At 44.7% G+C, this 15,909-nt stretch overlaps 1 protein-coding gene across 3 annotated transcripts in view; it reads right to left on the bottom strand.

The window, feature by feature from the left end:
- Positions 1 to 1,362: 1,362 nt before the first annotated feature.
- epha4b (eph receptor A4b) overlaps positions 1,363 to 15,909 on the bottom strand; it is a 76,560-nt gene continuing 62,013 nt past the window's right edge. The window contains exons 14-19 of one of the 3 annotated variants that reach the window (XM_068571211.1): positions 10,690 to 10,751; positions 7,611 to 7,820; positions 5,205 to 5,354; positions 4,863 to 5,056; positions 4,302 to 4,442; positions 1,363 to 4,076 (exon numbers count right to left, since the gene is read on the bottom strand). In XM_068571211.1, coding sequence (XP_068427312.1) covers positions 3,977 to 4,076; positions 4,302 to 4,442; positions 4,863 to 5,056; positions 5,205 to 5,354; positions 7,611 to 7,820; positions 10,690 to 10,751 — 857 coding nt within the window. In that variant the 3' untranslated portion in view covers positions 1,363 to 3,976. The remainder of the gene's footprint in view (positions 4,077 to 4,301; positions 4,443 to 4,862; positions 5,057 to 5,204; positions 5,355 to 7,610; positions 7,821 to 10,689; positions 10,752 to 15,909) is intronic. The other 2 variants (XM_068571212.1, XM_068571213.1) reach the window with 2 other exon arrangements.

Genomic DNA, 15,909 nt, shown 5'->3' with positions numbered 1-15,909 from the left:
GGGAATTTCACCAGCGCTATCACCATCAGAGCCGAGCTGGGGACAAATGAGACTTGCATTTCCCAGTCATGCACTTATTTTCTGCAAGACTGGTCAGACGCTCAAAACAAAATTAAATACCTTCAGGCTTTGTTACACAGCAAAATAATAATAATCAAGCAAGGGCTTCGTAACACTTTCATGTAAAAGGCATCGGGAGTTTCGACTTGTCATATTCTGCAAGTCCCAGTGTAAATGTACTGTGTAATTGTGCATGTGGAGGAGAGTGTGTGTGTCTGTGAGAGACAGGGGGAAGGCACATAATTGGTGGAAGAAAAAGACACTGCAGGCTTCAGGTGAGAAATTAGAAATATTAGCATATTTATTACAGCAACATGAAAGACATTAGAATGCCTACACCCTTTATAACAAGCAACGCTGAAGAAACTGGCATGGGGACAAATAAGCATTGTTACGGTGGCCAATAAAGGGAGAGAGAGAGAGGGAGGAGGGGGGCTGACACTCTTAAAGGAGGGTCACTCATAAACACTTATACAATATAGACCTGGTGGGTATGAAGGACAAAGACTGTATTGGAGATCAAGTAAAGCAGCCTACATTGTTTACCTTGAGAGTGAAAAGTGTTAGTGTATGACCTCTGTATTAATATTCATGTCTTAACTTTGAGGGTTGAATATGTCTGTAAAAAAAAAAGGATGACGTTGTGGCAATGCGTCCATTTTTTTTTGTTGTTGTCTTTTTCTAATCCTGACATTGCATGAGGAATTTTACCCATGAAAATAATCTTTGCAACCAAATGTATCCTATTGTTAATTGTTAAAATGTCATCCATAATCTCATGGAATATTGTATGACTCAATGAAAAATAAATAGGAACAATCTGTATAATGTATCTATCAGCTTCTACAGGTGGTGAGCTTGAAGATGCAACAACATGACTTTGTTCTGCTTCGTCTTGTTACAAAACCAGGTGTGAGGTCGTCTTAAGAACACAGATAAATACTACCTGTACATACACTTTACTCTTAATATCGCCTCTATAGGGCAACAGAAAAGAACAATTGCTCAGTAAATAAGGCATCTAAAAGGCCAGCGGTCAAGGGTCGTCCGCTAGAGTGAAATCATAGTTAGCAAGAGTAGAATGTACAGCTTCAGACTCTCCGAATTGTATTGCATTTGTGTTATGTTCTTAAACAATGAGGCTGAAAAAACACAACTCATATAGTGGTTTTCCCTCAGTTGTCCACGGTTATGGCTCCCTCAAACACAGTCGCAAGGTTCCCGTTGAGCTTTTCGTTATCGAATAGCACGTCGAGAGGTCGAGCCTCAAATGTCGTCATGTTTTAAACACCGGGCCCTTGATTTCAGGGAGATAAAGACAAGAAGAAGACAAGAAGAAGACTTCTCATTTTCAGCCGCGGACATTATTTCTTTCGACCACTGTCGACAGCATGTGTTGATAGCTGTGGTTCGCTAGCTGCTAGCTAAGCTGGTGAAGCTTACTTTAGCTACGTGAGTTCCTTGAAAACGCTCCTGCTGACTTTTGAATGTGTCCAGCTCACTTTGTTTTAAATTAAAACACTTTTTGCCATTGTACAGTATATTGACCACCCTCCAAAGTCTTAAAAATGCCAAGTAACGCCCTCAGTACATGCAAATTGCTCCAGCATGCGGTTCTGCCAGGGCTAGCTACGGTTGCAAATCTATGATTGGACAATTTCTGCTTGGGGGAGGGGTTTAGCAAATGTTTAATTTGTGGTGTTAGTAGATAGAAGATGTATCTGAGGACATGTCTTATCTCAAGCCTTCTCCTTCCATCCCTACAGTACCGCAACCAACGTTGTTTTGAAGGACGCAGGCTCAAAGAGTGCATGTCATTAATGTTTTAAGGGAGTAAATGCAAATTAAGCCAGTGCATCAATAAGGAAAGTCCATTCTACTCATTCTAACGCTATGGTAGAACTGCAGCCACTGCCACCTGTCAATCAAAGCTGAAGCTTCGCACCATGCTACATTCCTTTGTTCATACCAACAAATCACCTCCCTTCACTTCTCCTGTGTGACCCGCCCCTGAACGAGAACTTCAGAAAATCTCTTTTTCACAATAAAAGTACATCATAGTCATCGTCATCGTTATCATTACAAACATTCTAACATTGGAAATCAACACTGTACATATTTTACACTATAATACAATCATATATACTGTACTTTTTTTTGCCACTGTTGGTCCTATAGAGTACCACATATATTAAAACTGGGTTCGGGAATACACTAACGCAGGTTCAGTGCCATCATATCTATGCTTGTATTTCATGTGATAAGCAGCAGTTTCCCTCTGACAAGGGAACAAAATAAAAAGAAAATTGTATTTTTGCTGTAAACATCGTCTTGTAAATTTACCTCATCAGCATTGGTTTGAAACTAGGGATGCTTGATATAGGTTGGCATGACGGATAACACGTAAGTGAGACAGAACAAGACACAAATCATCTTTTTTCCAAAGTAAAATGTACCCTCTTGTATATATTTTCCTGACTATTTTCACACTGTAATTCCTGTGACTGGCCTCGTGTTAGCATCCAGTCACAGGAACGGATGGAAGGACGGAGTCGAGTAGAAATGATGGTATGTTGCCCAGAGGAACATTTCAAGGTTACTTTACATGGCACAACACTGGGACCACAAAGGTACACGTTCTTAACCCTCGAACACTAACGTTGTCTGATTGTGGTATAGCTCTCTATAGTGCTAAAGGGTCCGCCATTTTTACTTCAATTTGCCATGTATTGTTGTACTTTTACATATTTTGATGAAGGTTTTTTTCAGAAATTGTGTTATTAACTGTCAGTTAGTGTTCTGGGGTCAACGGTGTCAACTCTATGATGACCTTGGCTTCACCTTCGCTCCAGACAAAAACACTATATTTTCCGCAACACACCTGAAACACGGGAAGGCAAACTTTTTGGAGTGGAATAGTCCCAACACCGTCGTACTTTTAGCAGTAGATAGTCGGTCATGGAAGAAGAAACATTTAACTGCGCTAACCGCAGCCGAAGCGGTTTCGACGACGTCTCCGCACTCGGTGAAATCACAGGTGCAAGCAGACTTAGCGAAAAAGGTGCTCTGGGTCCAGTTGCGATGGAAGTGTGTCTGAGAGCAGTCTGGAGGGAAGCCCCCTTGTCCTGGTCAAATACACCGTTTGAATCAATAATACTTCCGTCCTCCATGAGCTAGCAAAATCTACATACCGCTCCATCTCTAAAAGGTCCAGTCGGTCGGTTTCCCCTCACCTTACACATTCACGTCATTCATAATCTCTGCTCGCTCATCGGCTTTCTGTATACAATGAAGGGAGCCATACAGTTAATCGGGAATAACTCCCGATAAGGTCGAGCGACATAAACCTCACCACCAATACAAACGTTAGGTCCAGCTCGACGGTTGTGGCACACACAGACCATATATATCTACACATATACATTTCTTCTGACCCTTTTTTAAACTCTTCAAGGTGAGAACGGAAACAAAAGGACATTAAAAAAAAAAAAGATCTGTACACCTCACAGACAGTGATGATAATTATACTCTATTTTTTTTGTTTTTTCTCGTTTCTTTTGTTAAGAATATTTTTTTTTTCTTCTTTCGCTGAGCTGATACGATGTGAGATGGTCTGGGGTGCTCTAGATGCGGCCTTGCTGTTGGACAAGTGTCTCTCTGTAATGGTGGCTGTGTTGCTCGGCCTTCTGAGTGCTGAAGCCGCGAGTGCCCGTCGACGATTTGGGAAAGAATGGTGAAACTGCGAGAAGGTGAAGGTGTCAAGCGTCCATTTTGCCCCCATCTCCGTGTGTCTCAAAATCAGTGGAGGCCCGAGCGCAGAGTATCCAGTACAACTCCATTTCGTGTGGGGGGGAAACTCTTCACGGGAGCATCCATCTTGGCTCTGTCTCACTGCGTGTGTTTATGTGGGAAACTGTTATACTTGAATGTGCGTCCCCTGGGTCTGCAGGCTCTGCACACTCGACAAAATCTTCTTCTGGTGCCCGGCGAGAGTCACGCCCATCTTTGCCAATTCACTGCAAGAAAGATAGAAGAAGAAAAAGAAGTGAATTAATGACACACACAAGTACACTGTCTCTCAAATGCCAAGCAGCTGCTGAGGTTTCACGCCGAAGATACTTGTGTAAATCCCCTTCTTTAATTTAAAATGACACTCAAAAGGCAGATTGTGTGTCTTCTACTGACAACGTTGACCTATTGAGTGCTTCGGTTAACTGGGATGAATCACCAGGCGTCTGTACCTGACACTGATGTAGAGGATTGAGTCCAAGCTGACATATCCAGCACTGGAAAAGTTCTCCTTATACTGGCCCATCTTGGTGGCCTCCAACCACTCATCCACTGTGCTCCCACTGAACTCTGGGGTGGACGGGTCCTCCCTGCTGGGATACAAAGCACACTCACGACTCAATGAGATGTTGTCCTGTTGAGTGGCTGCAGGAAATAACAACTTCCAAATACAAAGAGTCAGCAGCACACCTGAAGAGCCAGTTAATGCACCTTCACGGTGCTCTATCTGTATCTCGCTCCACAGACTCAAATCCACTGGAAAGCAAATATTAACCCAAAATGTAACTTACCCATTAGTGAGTAAATATGCTTAATGATTCATCCCCTTGCCTCCACTACAAATACACATGCTTTTAACAAAGAACGCAGATCTAAAGCAGTGATTATGTCTTGTGTGCATGTACCATGTGTCCCATAACCCAACCCAGGTTCTGTATCTCCAGACTGCATGCGTCGTGTGTGAGTTAAAGAGCTGCGTTCAGGATTTAAATGTGCATCTTTCTCCCACTGACCATGCGGAGCTGTTGGCCAGCTCTCTGAGGCTGGCTGGGTTTCTGATGAGCTTGTCCAGGATTGTGACAATCTGTCCAAACTTCGGCCTGTCGCTGCGTCCCTTCTCCCAGCAGTCCAGCATGAGCTGGTGCAGCACCACAGGACAGTCCATCGGAGCAGGAAGACGGTAGCCCTCATCTATTGCTTTAATCACCTGAAGGGAGCGAGAGAGAGGGTCAAACGTCAGGTTGTAGATCAATACAAGAGAGGGGAACACAAATGTCCGGGAAAATGAATTCTTGAAGTTAAGATCTGAGTGGTCAGTGTAACTGAGGCGTGATGTACGTGTGTGTGTGACTCACGTCCTGGTTGGACATCTCCCAGTAGGGTCTCTCTCCGTATGAAATCACCTCCCACATGACGATGCCGTAGCTCCACACGTCGCTGGCCGAGGTGAACTTCCTGTAAGCGATGGCCTCTGGAGCCGTCCATCTGATGGGGATCTTGCCTCCCTAGAAAAGGGTTCACAACCCAGTCAACGCGGTCTTGGCATAATGAATATATCCCACCCTGAACCTGGTGTTTCACTGTAATGGCGTCCGTATGTAACGGTGGCTTCATTAGTATGTTTGTGGTGATGAAACAGATTTCAAGATGTTGCAGGTGAAATACACCAATTCAAACAAGACTCTCCTTTAATGTGCTCACGACACAGCGGTTACTTTTGCACTTTTACACTTTCTTTTGCCACCTTTTTTCTTCTTCTGATGCACAGATCAAACAGATTGTACCCACTGTATGGAAAGAAGAGGCAGTAAGATACCCACACCCTCTCTCTCTCTCTTGCTTTGTCTAACACACACACACACACGCACACCTCTATAGGGCTCTGTTCAGCTCTTTAACATGCGGCAGCTGCCTCTGCACCACCTAGCATTTCCCATCTCTGCTTGGTCAAAGTCAAATAAAAGACAAAGCTGCCAAGTCGCTCGGCACTGTACTTTTGTTTCCTCCACCCCCGGTCCGCCCCTACCCCATCTTCTTTTTTCTTCTCTTAACTGCTCTCCCTGGATCCTTTCGCCTGTCTTCCCTTATTCTCTCGCACTCATTCTCTTTCTCTCAGCCTCCCTCCCTCGATCTCAAGTCTTATTTGATATCCTTTCTCTCTCTCACTCTGTCTCTTCCCCATCTCCGCCTCGGCCTCACGCCTGCAGCTCTCCATCTAGGTCTCCTGACATCAGTGGGGGTGTGTGTGTGTGTGTGTGTGTGTGTGTGTGTGATTGCAATAGAGCAGTCAGCGGCTGATACACTCCTCCCAGGGCAATGCTAATGCCATATTAAAAATAACATCCCCAACACTTCCTATGAATATGAATAATGCCGTCTCCTCGTGGGCATTTTAGATGAGTTACTCCGCAGTGGTTTAACTCACTGACGTTTGAGTTTGCTTCATTCTTTCCGTGCTCTGTGAGGACGGCGATTACTGAAAGACTTATTTCATTTGTCTGTTTGTTGACGTTTGTGTGTGTGTGTGTGTGTGTGCATCCATCCAATGTGAGCGTTAAATTGTGTGAACAGTCATCAGTTGCATTTCATGGTGTCATAAAAATCTTAAGCGGTTTAAAAAAAACAACTGCATTGTGTAGCGCAGGTTTAGGGCCCTATTGAAACCAACTAAAGCTTGGCTTAAGTGCATTTTGGGGTGTGTGTCCAACTCTTTAGCTAACCAGCTCGTAATAATGACGCAAGGGGCAGAATAGGTTTTTATTAAGCCTCTTAATTAATCACAGGTGCGTTTTGGGGCGTAACACGCATTAAACCAATCAGATGGCCGTCTCCCATTACCTTTATAGCCAGATGCGCTTGCACCTGGCACATTCGCTATCCAGCTAGTGGATTTGGCAAATTGGAGAAGCGAGCAGTCGTTCTGCTGATGAAACTGATTCGCTGGAGCACAAAGTGAAAGTTTGCAGGCAGTTTGTGTGTGTACCGGACAGAGGAGTAGGGCTGAACTCGCAAATAGCAGGACAAGTACTTCAACGTTGACTTTAGGCCACATTATCTAGTTAATGGTTACTGGCACGACGGCGTTCTGCTTCCTCAGGAAGGCGTTGCCTAAACGATGCGGCTGACCACAGCTTCCTCGTCGCGTATCGGCTAATTTACATATCCAGCTCTGATTGGATGGTTGTTTTCTCCCATTTCTATTCTGGAAAGTCATTTGTTTCCTGAGCGCTGTGTTTCCCTGCATCATTTTCAATTAGCTTAAAGTTATATTAAATCGGGAAGCCGACTGACGCAGGGATCAGCTTTTCCCGAAAATGTCATTCAAATTTCGTGCTATTGCCTGTGAGAATCAAAACCAGCGGGATTGGTTTACTCCGGGGTTGTCACTCCTTCAGGTCTAATAGTTTCCACAGACTTTCTCAACTGCCCACAACGTCTCACCTCGTGGCCGAGGTTTGAGTCTTGAATGCGGCGCCGGAGCAGAATATTAATCAGAGCTTTGCGTTCACGTTTAAGAGCAGACAGCTGATCCTCTAGTGCTTGTGTTCACACGTATGAATTATGATGCTATCAGCTCTGATGAGGAGGAAGGACATGTGATGCTCTTCTTCGGTTTGGGTCAGATCTGATTATTATCCTTTTCAGGTCTGATTTATCTTTTAAGGGTTTGGTTTGGGATTTAATCTTATAATCTAAAGGTCAAAGGGGTGACCTGTAATTGTAAGGTAAGCATTTATTCACGACAGCCGAGAGTGTCTCACCCTTGTGGTGTAGGCCGCCTCCGGGTCGTCCTCCAGAACTCGACTCAGGCCGAAGTCGGACACCTTACACACCAGGTTGCTGTTGACCAGGATGTTTCGAGCCGCCAGGTCCCGGTGAACGTAGCTCATGTCCGACAGGTACTTCATCCCCGAGGCGATGCCGCGCAGCATGCCGACCAGCTGGATCACCGTGAACTGGCCGTCGTGTTTCTGTACGAAGGAGAAAGATGAATTAATACGCAGCGCAGTGTAAATGCATCGTGTTTAGGATCAAGTCCTCAGCTGGGAGTGAAGGCTCAAGCCAGGACTCAAGCATCTGTAATGGCAGCAATCTGTGCTCCTGTCTCTGAGCGAGACTCTGAAACCCATCCAGCTTCTCGCTAACCCTCCGCTGTGACCTCTCTCTGTGGGGGGTGGCGAGTAAAAGATTATTTTCTCCACCCGGCAGTCAATGGAGAATCACTTAAAAAAAAAATCCTGCTGGCTGAGGATTGGATCTGATAGAGCAGTCAAAGCGTTCCTCTTTAACACCGACCGCGTATGAAAGCCACTCTCACTGGGTTTCATATTCGAGCTGTCTTTGGCAGAGAGCAGAGCCTGTTGATCGATGACGGTCCAGCTCACCTTCTTCTGCCAATTATTTCTGCTCCGGGCCAACGGCCCCCGTTAAAAAGCCATCCATGTTATCAGTCACCCTGTCTCCTTCCCTGTGTCTTTGTTCTCTCCATCCATCTCTGTCTGTCCTCAGTCACTGTCCCAAAGAGAGAGAGAGAGGGAGAACTTTGACTTCAGTCGTCATCCATCTATCCTCCCTCATCTTTCTACATCTGTGCCCCCCCCCCCTTCCCTTCCTCTATCGTTCTTTCTCTCTCTCTCTCACTCCCTCGGCAGCTGTGGAGTAAGTTAATTAGCCGGTGGTTTTGCGAGATGCTGATTGATTGGACTGTCTAACAAACCTACAGACTTCCTCTATCAATCTGCCCACCACGCTGCATTGCCAGGAAGGAGGAGGACGGGTGGGCAGGGCATGGAAAGAGAGAGAGGAGACAAATGCAGGGCAGACAGGTTAGACAAGGAGAGGAAGGAGACGGATGAGAACGGTGGCGAAAGAAAATCAGACTTTTTGGCAAATTCTGGCATAATATTATAACTGTGGGACCATTTTTGGCTCCAGACCTGCTTTTCTCCTGTGTTTGAGTCGTCGTAGGAAGCCCAAATTAATTCCAATACTTGCGTTTATTGTATGTATTTGTTCAGCAAAGTCTTGGGAAAAAAATGTATATCAGCAAAACTATGAACATCCAGCATGATATGAGCCAGATTTCTCAAAATGCTCCCTGGAGCGATCAATAAGACACCTTTTTGGAAAGATTAGGACCTAAAGAATCAGAAACTGCAACAAAAATCACAATAAAACAAAGTCTTGGTCTGTTAGGAAGGATTTTCAGTCAAAGAACTGTGTTCAAAAATGGGAAAATGACGTATTTCATGCCAAAAGATTGTCTGAATGGGGCATGCTGGGACTTAAAATGGTTTCCAGAAGGTTAAGTTTACCAGAAAACTAAAAGGAAACGCATCCTAATGAAAAGCATTGGGCGGCTACTGCCGGTAGAAACAAGGAGCTCAGAAGAAGAAGAGCTTCTCGGACAGAACCGGGGTTTTGTGATTTCCGAGGGAGGCCTGCTTAATAAATGGTCATCGTAATTAAAGACACATACGGATGCCAGGAGCACGGATGAGTTGTAAAACCCATAAAACTCCATAATGATATTGAGCCACTGCGACTACACTTTATGACCCTCATTACAACACATGCTGCAACACACAACATGCATGTGCTGTGTGTCTGTGTGTGTGTGTGTGTGTATTTTGTGTGTTTCCAGACATTTTTTATCTGTCAGATTTCATTTCATTTTGCGTCAGTGTTGCTGATGGGATCGGTGTCTATTCAGCAACGGGCCCATCAGCACAGGCTTAATGGCTTTGGAGCACTGCAGTGATTTTACTGGCTGACAAGCAACTCTGAATATGAATCAGGGGACGTTCAGGAGGCGCATCAGGGCTGCAAAACGCTTTTCATCCGGCTGTATGCAAACCCCTTAAGTCAAGGCTCCTCAGCTAAATCAATACTGTTTCCTCCGTGAGCAGGAATCACACATTTATCAACATTTACAACATTATCTGCTTGTCTTCCGCACCCGTCACGGGAATAGAGAGCCATACTTTTGTGGCTATAATTGACATTGTAAGAAATACTTCAAATTTTTCGGTTAATTTTGAGGAAATACTTTTCTGAGTTAATCTGCCTGCAGGTTCGGGATGTGTTTACGAGGACGGCCTTTAGGACTAATTCATTAAAAACATCAATTCCTGTAATGACTTATTGAGTGAAAGGCTCCTCGAACTCTTGTCATAATGTCGATTTCAATAACAAAGCAATAGTTCCACAGACTTCCTTCGATTTTTTTTTCATCTTTTCACCAATCACTGAGTAAAATCTTTTTTTTAAATTTTTTTTTTTTACTGATATGATTTTCAAATTGTAATGTATCTGTGGAGTTCATTCATGATCACGCTGTTTTCTTTTCAATCTCTATGCATTTTGGAGGTTATTTTATTGCATTTTAGACAATTCTAAATTTGTTTTGTCATTTAAACTCAACATTTCAACCCATGTATAATTACATCATTTATTTTTTTTACATACAATGCACCATTTAGTGACATTTCTCACATTGAAATTGAGTTTTTTTTGTGTGTCTTTCTTTTAGATTGTGTAAAACTGTACCCATTCCTAATGTGGTGACCACACATACAAACGGGACTCAAAACAAGTAAAAAAAAAAAGGTAAAATAGTTTATTTTCATGGAGACTTTTTAGCGTATAAGTTGTATTAACTGTATTATCCAGCTTGAGGTGAAACACAACTTCAGTCGAGTATCTTTGTGCGATCCAGGACAGCAATTTGTGGGAGTGAAAACTACAATTTTCAGCCTTTGTAGAGACACGTGGCCTTGGACTTGGAGGTGTGTGTGTGTGTGTGTGTCGTGTTCCTTTCAGCTGAGCCGTTGAACTCACCTTGAGAAAAGTGTCCAGAGAGCCGTTTTCCATGAACTCCGTTATGATCATCACTGGTTTACCTGCGGGGAAAAGAGCACACAAAGAAGGCGGCCAAGATGAGGAGCTTGAATGACAAGGAGAGAAAGACACAACCGACCGCAAAGAGACGACGAGGACAGAGAAGCAGAAGAGTCCACAGCTGTGACCGGCCTCCCTCTCTCTCTCCGTCTCTCTGCCTCTCTCTGGGGGGATAACATGGCATGTCGTCATCAGTCACACTGACAGCTTCTAATCAGCCCTCTCCATAAACGCCAGGAGATAATTAGAATGGACCAATCCTCTCGCATGTGTGTGTGTGTGTGTGTGTGTGTGTGTTAAGGGCCTCCTGAGATCTCGTGAATACTAATCAGCCTCGAGGGGAAAGGGGTTGTGGTTGGATCGCTATATGCACCTGTGTGTTTGTGTGATGAAGGGGCGGTTGACTGACAGGCCCGCTGCCCTGCACGGCATCTGGTGGTGGCTTACAAATGATGAACAAAGTACCTGCAATCACACGGACACAGACACACACGCGTCCGATCACCAAAAAAACAGCGGTTGTCCGCTTTTTTTTCTCCTCCCCTGGCTGCTTTGCCAATCACAAACAAACATGCAATGTGCTGTACACGCGATGGTGTGCGTGCGTGCGTGTGTGTGTGTGTGTGCGTGCATGGCTTGTAAACACACAGCACATGTCAGTTGTGATGAATAGGTCACATTTCCACCCAATCAGACCTCTGGGATTGTTGGGGGGAAGAACTGGTGTAGAGATAAGACAGCATGAGACAAGTAAATAGGAAACAACTTCCAAGACACTCCAATGAATTACCGTTGAATTAAAAAAAAATGTATTTTTGAAATGAAATGATGAATAGAAAAGAAGGAAACAAAGGCTGGTAAACAGAGAGTTGAATGGAAATTCAACAAAAGAAGAAAAGGGTTCAAAGATAAAACAGGGTGAAGGCACATGGGTGGTAGGAGGAGGAAGAGAAGGAGGAAAGGAGGAATGAGGAAAGGAGTGAGGAGAGGAAGGGAGGCGGGGTCAAACGCCTGTCACAGAAAGGCAGGAACAACACCACCGAGGCCTACGCTGAGATTGTAGGTAAAGACAGTAATACATCACCGTAAATGAATTCACTATCTCACTGCAGCAAACACACACACACACACACACACACACACACACACACACACACACACACACACACACACACACACACACACACACGCACACACACACAACAGAGTCGCCTGGTCTCTGGTGGTGGTGTCTTCTCTGACAGTAACATTAGTCTCAGGGATAAAAGTGAAAGAGAATTGGATTTTCTTCTGCTGGGGGTTAGGACTGCTGGTCACATTTATCTCCACGCAGGGCCTGTGGTGTGTGTGTGTGTGTGTGTGTGTGTGTGTGTGTGTGTGTGTGTGTGTGTGTGTGTGTGTGTGTGTGTGTGTGTGTGTCAGACAGAGCTGGTTTCAGGGCATGGCAAGTGGATTGGGGGGGATGACCATCTGATTTCAGCTCTGATCAGAAGTGGAGTGTGTTTGTGTGTGTGTCTGTGTGCATGTGTGTGTGTGTGTGTGTGTGTGTGTGTGTGTGTGTGTGTGTGTGTGTGTGTGGGTGTCACAGCTACAGATGATGGGATTGTTCCCGGCTGAAAAGAGGTCTAACTCTTCACAGCCTTCTGTTCTGTCCACCAAGGGAGGTGTGTGTGTGTGTGTGTGTGTGTGTGTGTGTGTTTCTGAATGTGTGTTTTAATTGTGTCTCAGATTATAGACACTCTGAGCCCATATATGTTACCAGTGAAAGAGAATATTACTTTGACGCGGTCATGAGAGAAGTCCAATGAAACACATTCACCCTGTTGTGTCGGCTTAGAGGTCCATGTGAGCCTGGCACACACACATTCACACACACACACACACACAGACGGACACACACTGCTATCACTAGCCATCATCTGGACACCTGCCATACAGAATTATCCCTGCAACTCTGAGTTTAACAAAGGTTACCAATGAAACCGGCGCTCCAGCTGTATATGAGCTCAATCCGTCTCTTTTTGTAAAGTGCCGGCACAAACACACACACGCTCACTCGATGATACAATTAATCCCTTTCAGTTTGTGTCGCGACTTCATCCCATGCTATCCCCATTTCAATCTCACACACACACACACACACACACACACTTGCAGGACGAAGCCTCTTCAATTCTGCGAAACATGTTCGAGCGCTCTGCAATTTCCTCCTGAAAGCACGTAATTAACTAATCACGTTGGTATTCATTTGGATGTATAGCCTTTTTTTTATCTCCTTTAGAAATACCGCGGCCCGTTTGTGGAGCTAAAAACTCCCTTGTGTGTCTGTGTGTGTGCAGATTGGGTATCGATGCTCTGCCAGGAGTGTGTTATGGAACTATCAGAGAGGAGTTGCTCTTATTTTTACACTTCTTATTAAGTGAAAGTAGAACGTGTGGGCTCAAGATAGAGCTGAGATTATCCAGGCCTCACTTGTGTGTGTGTGTGTGTGTGTGTGTGTGTGTGTGTCTGTGAGTGTGTGTGTGAGTGTAGAGAACAAGTTTTAACGTTCAAACAAATCCTGAAAGGTTTTGTGATTTGTATTTCTTTATTTTTTTAAATAAATTCTTTATTGTTAAGATTGTTTGCACTGTGAATGTGCTTTTTGAGAAGAAAAAACATGTTTTATCCCGATTAATCGAAAAAATAATCACCCGATTAACCGATTATTAAAATAATAGTTAGTTGCAGCCCTTGTTCAAACGAGAAAATGAAATATCTGCTATGTATTGATGAAAAAAGGCTCTGAATAAGCGATACGATGCTTTTAACTCTGTTCTGGGAAGCGCTATGTTGGGTGTGTGTGTGTGTGTCAGACATAAACTCAATAACCTTCTCTCCGCCCCTCTCTTCACCTCTCTCAACCCCTCTTCGTTTTCTCATCTCCTCTCATTTCCTCACATTTGTCTCCTCGTCATCTCTCCGCCCCTTTTCCCTCACACATCTTCTCCCGTTGCCCTCATTTGTTTTTCAAGCCTCTATCGTCTCTCATTTCCTCGCTCCTGCGTCCTATCTCCTCCACCCCATCGCTTCCTTTCCCCTCTGTCCCACACCCGTGGTCTCCCTTTCTCTCTCTCTCTACCTTCACCTCCTGCTTCTCCTCGCCCTCATTTGTCCCCACAGTCCAATATCCAGATCTGCACACGTCTTCAAGACATGAATAACTTTGGAACACCGCGGCAGGAAAGATGGAAACACTTATTATTCATCGCACAAAGACACGCGGCTTAAAACTAATCGCTATAGTTTCTTCAAACAGAAGATGGGTGGGTTTTTCTGGTTTGCATAGCACCTTTTGTGTGTGTGTGTGTGTGTGTGTGTGTGTGTGTGTGTGTGTGCAGGAGAGAGAGAGAGTGCACAATGTGGACAGATGAGATGGAGCTCGGTAATTGAGGGTTTTTCCAAATGAGCCGATTGTTGCAGCGATTGTAAAATACATAAAGGAGGGATGGACAAGATGAGGGTTGGGAAGATGAGGGAAAGATAAGGGGGGGGGGATGGTGTGTGTGTGTGTGTGTGTGTGTGTGTGTGTGTGGGTGTGTGTGTGTGGGGAGGGGGTGGAGGGTGCTGCACTTTCCTGATGTGTAGACAGACAGATAGAGAAAAGAAAGATCTTTTTTTTGTCTCCTTTTTCTGCATGTGGCGCTGTGATTAGCATGACAAAAGCAACAATCAGATGACAGACAGCAGAGTAGGTTATTAGAGTGGCACATGACCGAGGGCTTATGAGGATTTAAGCGGAAATAACACACACACACACACACACAGCAGTAATACATTAAAAAAAAGGGAAAATGCAGGAAAAATAAGTACATACTCTAATGCAAAATGCAACTCTGCCAAATTTAAATAAATACCACTACAACCATTATTGCTACAATCACGACCCTCCATCAGAAAAGCAGACGCGCCAACGCTCTCCGGCTTCATATTCAACAGATTTGAAGGCGATATTCTCGTCTCAAGTCTCGACCAGAAAGCTAACATTATATTCTGAGGCCATTCAACTTATTTCATGTCTGATAAAACACTTTTTTTACAGGATAATTTCTACTGTCATTATTATTGTAAAAACTCAGCTACTTCTCCAGACGCGACTTTTAAAAGCGCAGCCGCTTCAAAAACGCCTTGACGAGCGCAACCGGGCGGTAAAACTTAAATTTACAAAATGGATTCGAGCAAACGTCTCTGAGGACTAAAGAGGAGGAAAAAGTCCCACAAAAGCGGCGTTTTTGGGTTCACGATATTTAAAAACAAAGAAGGGAAAGTGTACGGCAAATCTATTCTGCGAATTGTGTCTCAAAGACGAGAGCTTTCAGTTGTACTTTGGGCTGAGCAGGAGTCAGTTCGAGCAGCAGAGTCGTGTTTTCATCTAGAATAGATTAGCTCTTCGTAAATTAAACACCGCTAACATTAGCGCCTCGTCGAAGGGAAGCCATTTTCTTTTGGAAGCCCCGCCTCTCGCTTGATCCGATTGGCTGCCAGTTGAAGATATTTTTACTGTTAAGCGTGCTGGAAAAACGCGAGAAAAACGCAACGCGCAGCGTTTGAAAGGCGCATGGAAGACGCCGCCGTGCCAGATGAGAGCAACGGTTTTGCTAGCGCCGCGTTCCTGAGCGTCGCGTCTGCAGCGATCGTTCCCGCGCCGTGACCACAGCTACTCTTAGCGCTACTCCAACTCATAGTACTCCTATAACTGCTGATTTTTTTTACTACTATACTCACACCTACACAAACCAATCCAACACAGCTGAGCCCCGAGCCGTCGGGGTCAGCCTGCCTGATTAGACCGAGGCCGGTGTGAAGGGACCAGCTGGTGCTGGAGGGGAAAAAAGGCCTGAAGGAATTATTGACCCATCTCAACTCTCACCTCCTCGCTCTCGAGGCTGCGACCTGTGAAATTACTGCTCCGCTGGCGAGATTTGTTTCTGAGGAGCTCTATCAGCTTCTCAATGCGCCGTGAAGGCGAGTGAGACCAGAGACACGGAGGAAGAGAAGGAACGTAAGAGTCCACAGATGCACGAACACGTCGGTATATTCACGGGTGAAAAAAAAGCACCTGATTGTGTTTAATTTGCTTCATCTCGTCAGCAGACTTGTGCCATCATTATAATTCAAAAG

This window comes from Clinocottus analis, unplaced genomic scaffold (genome assembly GCF_023055335.1).
Source record: "Clinocottus analis isolate CAN_PGR_092001 unplaced genomic scaffold, fCliAna1.0.p SCAF_11, whole genome shotgun sequence".
NCBI lineage: Eukaryota > Metazoa > Chordata > Actinopteri > Perciformes > Cottidae > Clinocottus > Clinocottus analis.
The sequence above is the reverse complement of the archived record's forward strand: the minus strand, read 5'-3'. Positions and strand labels throughout refer to the sequence as shown.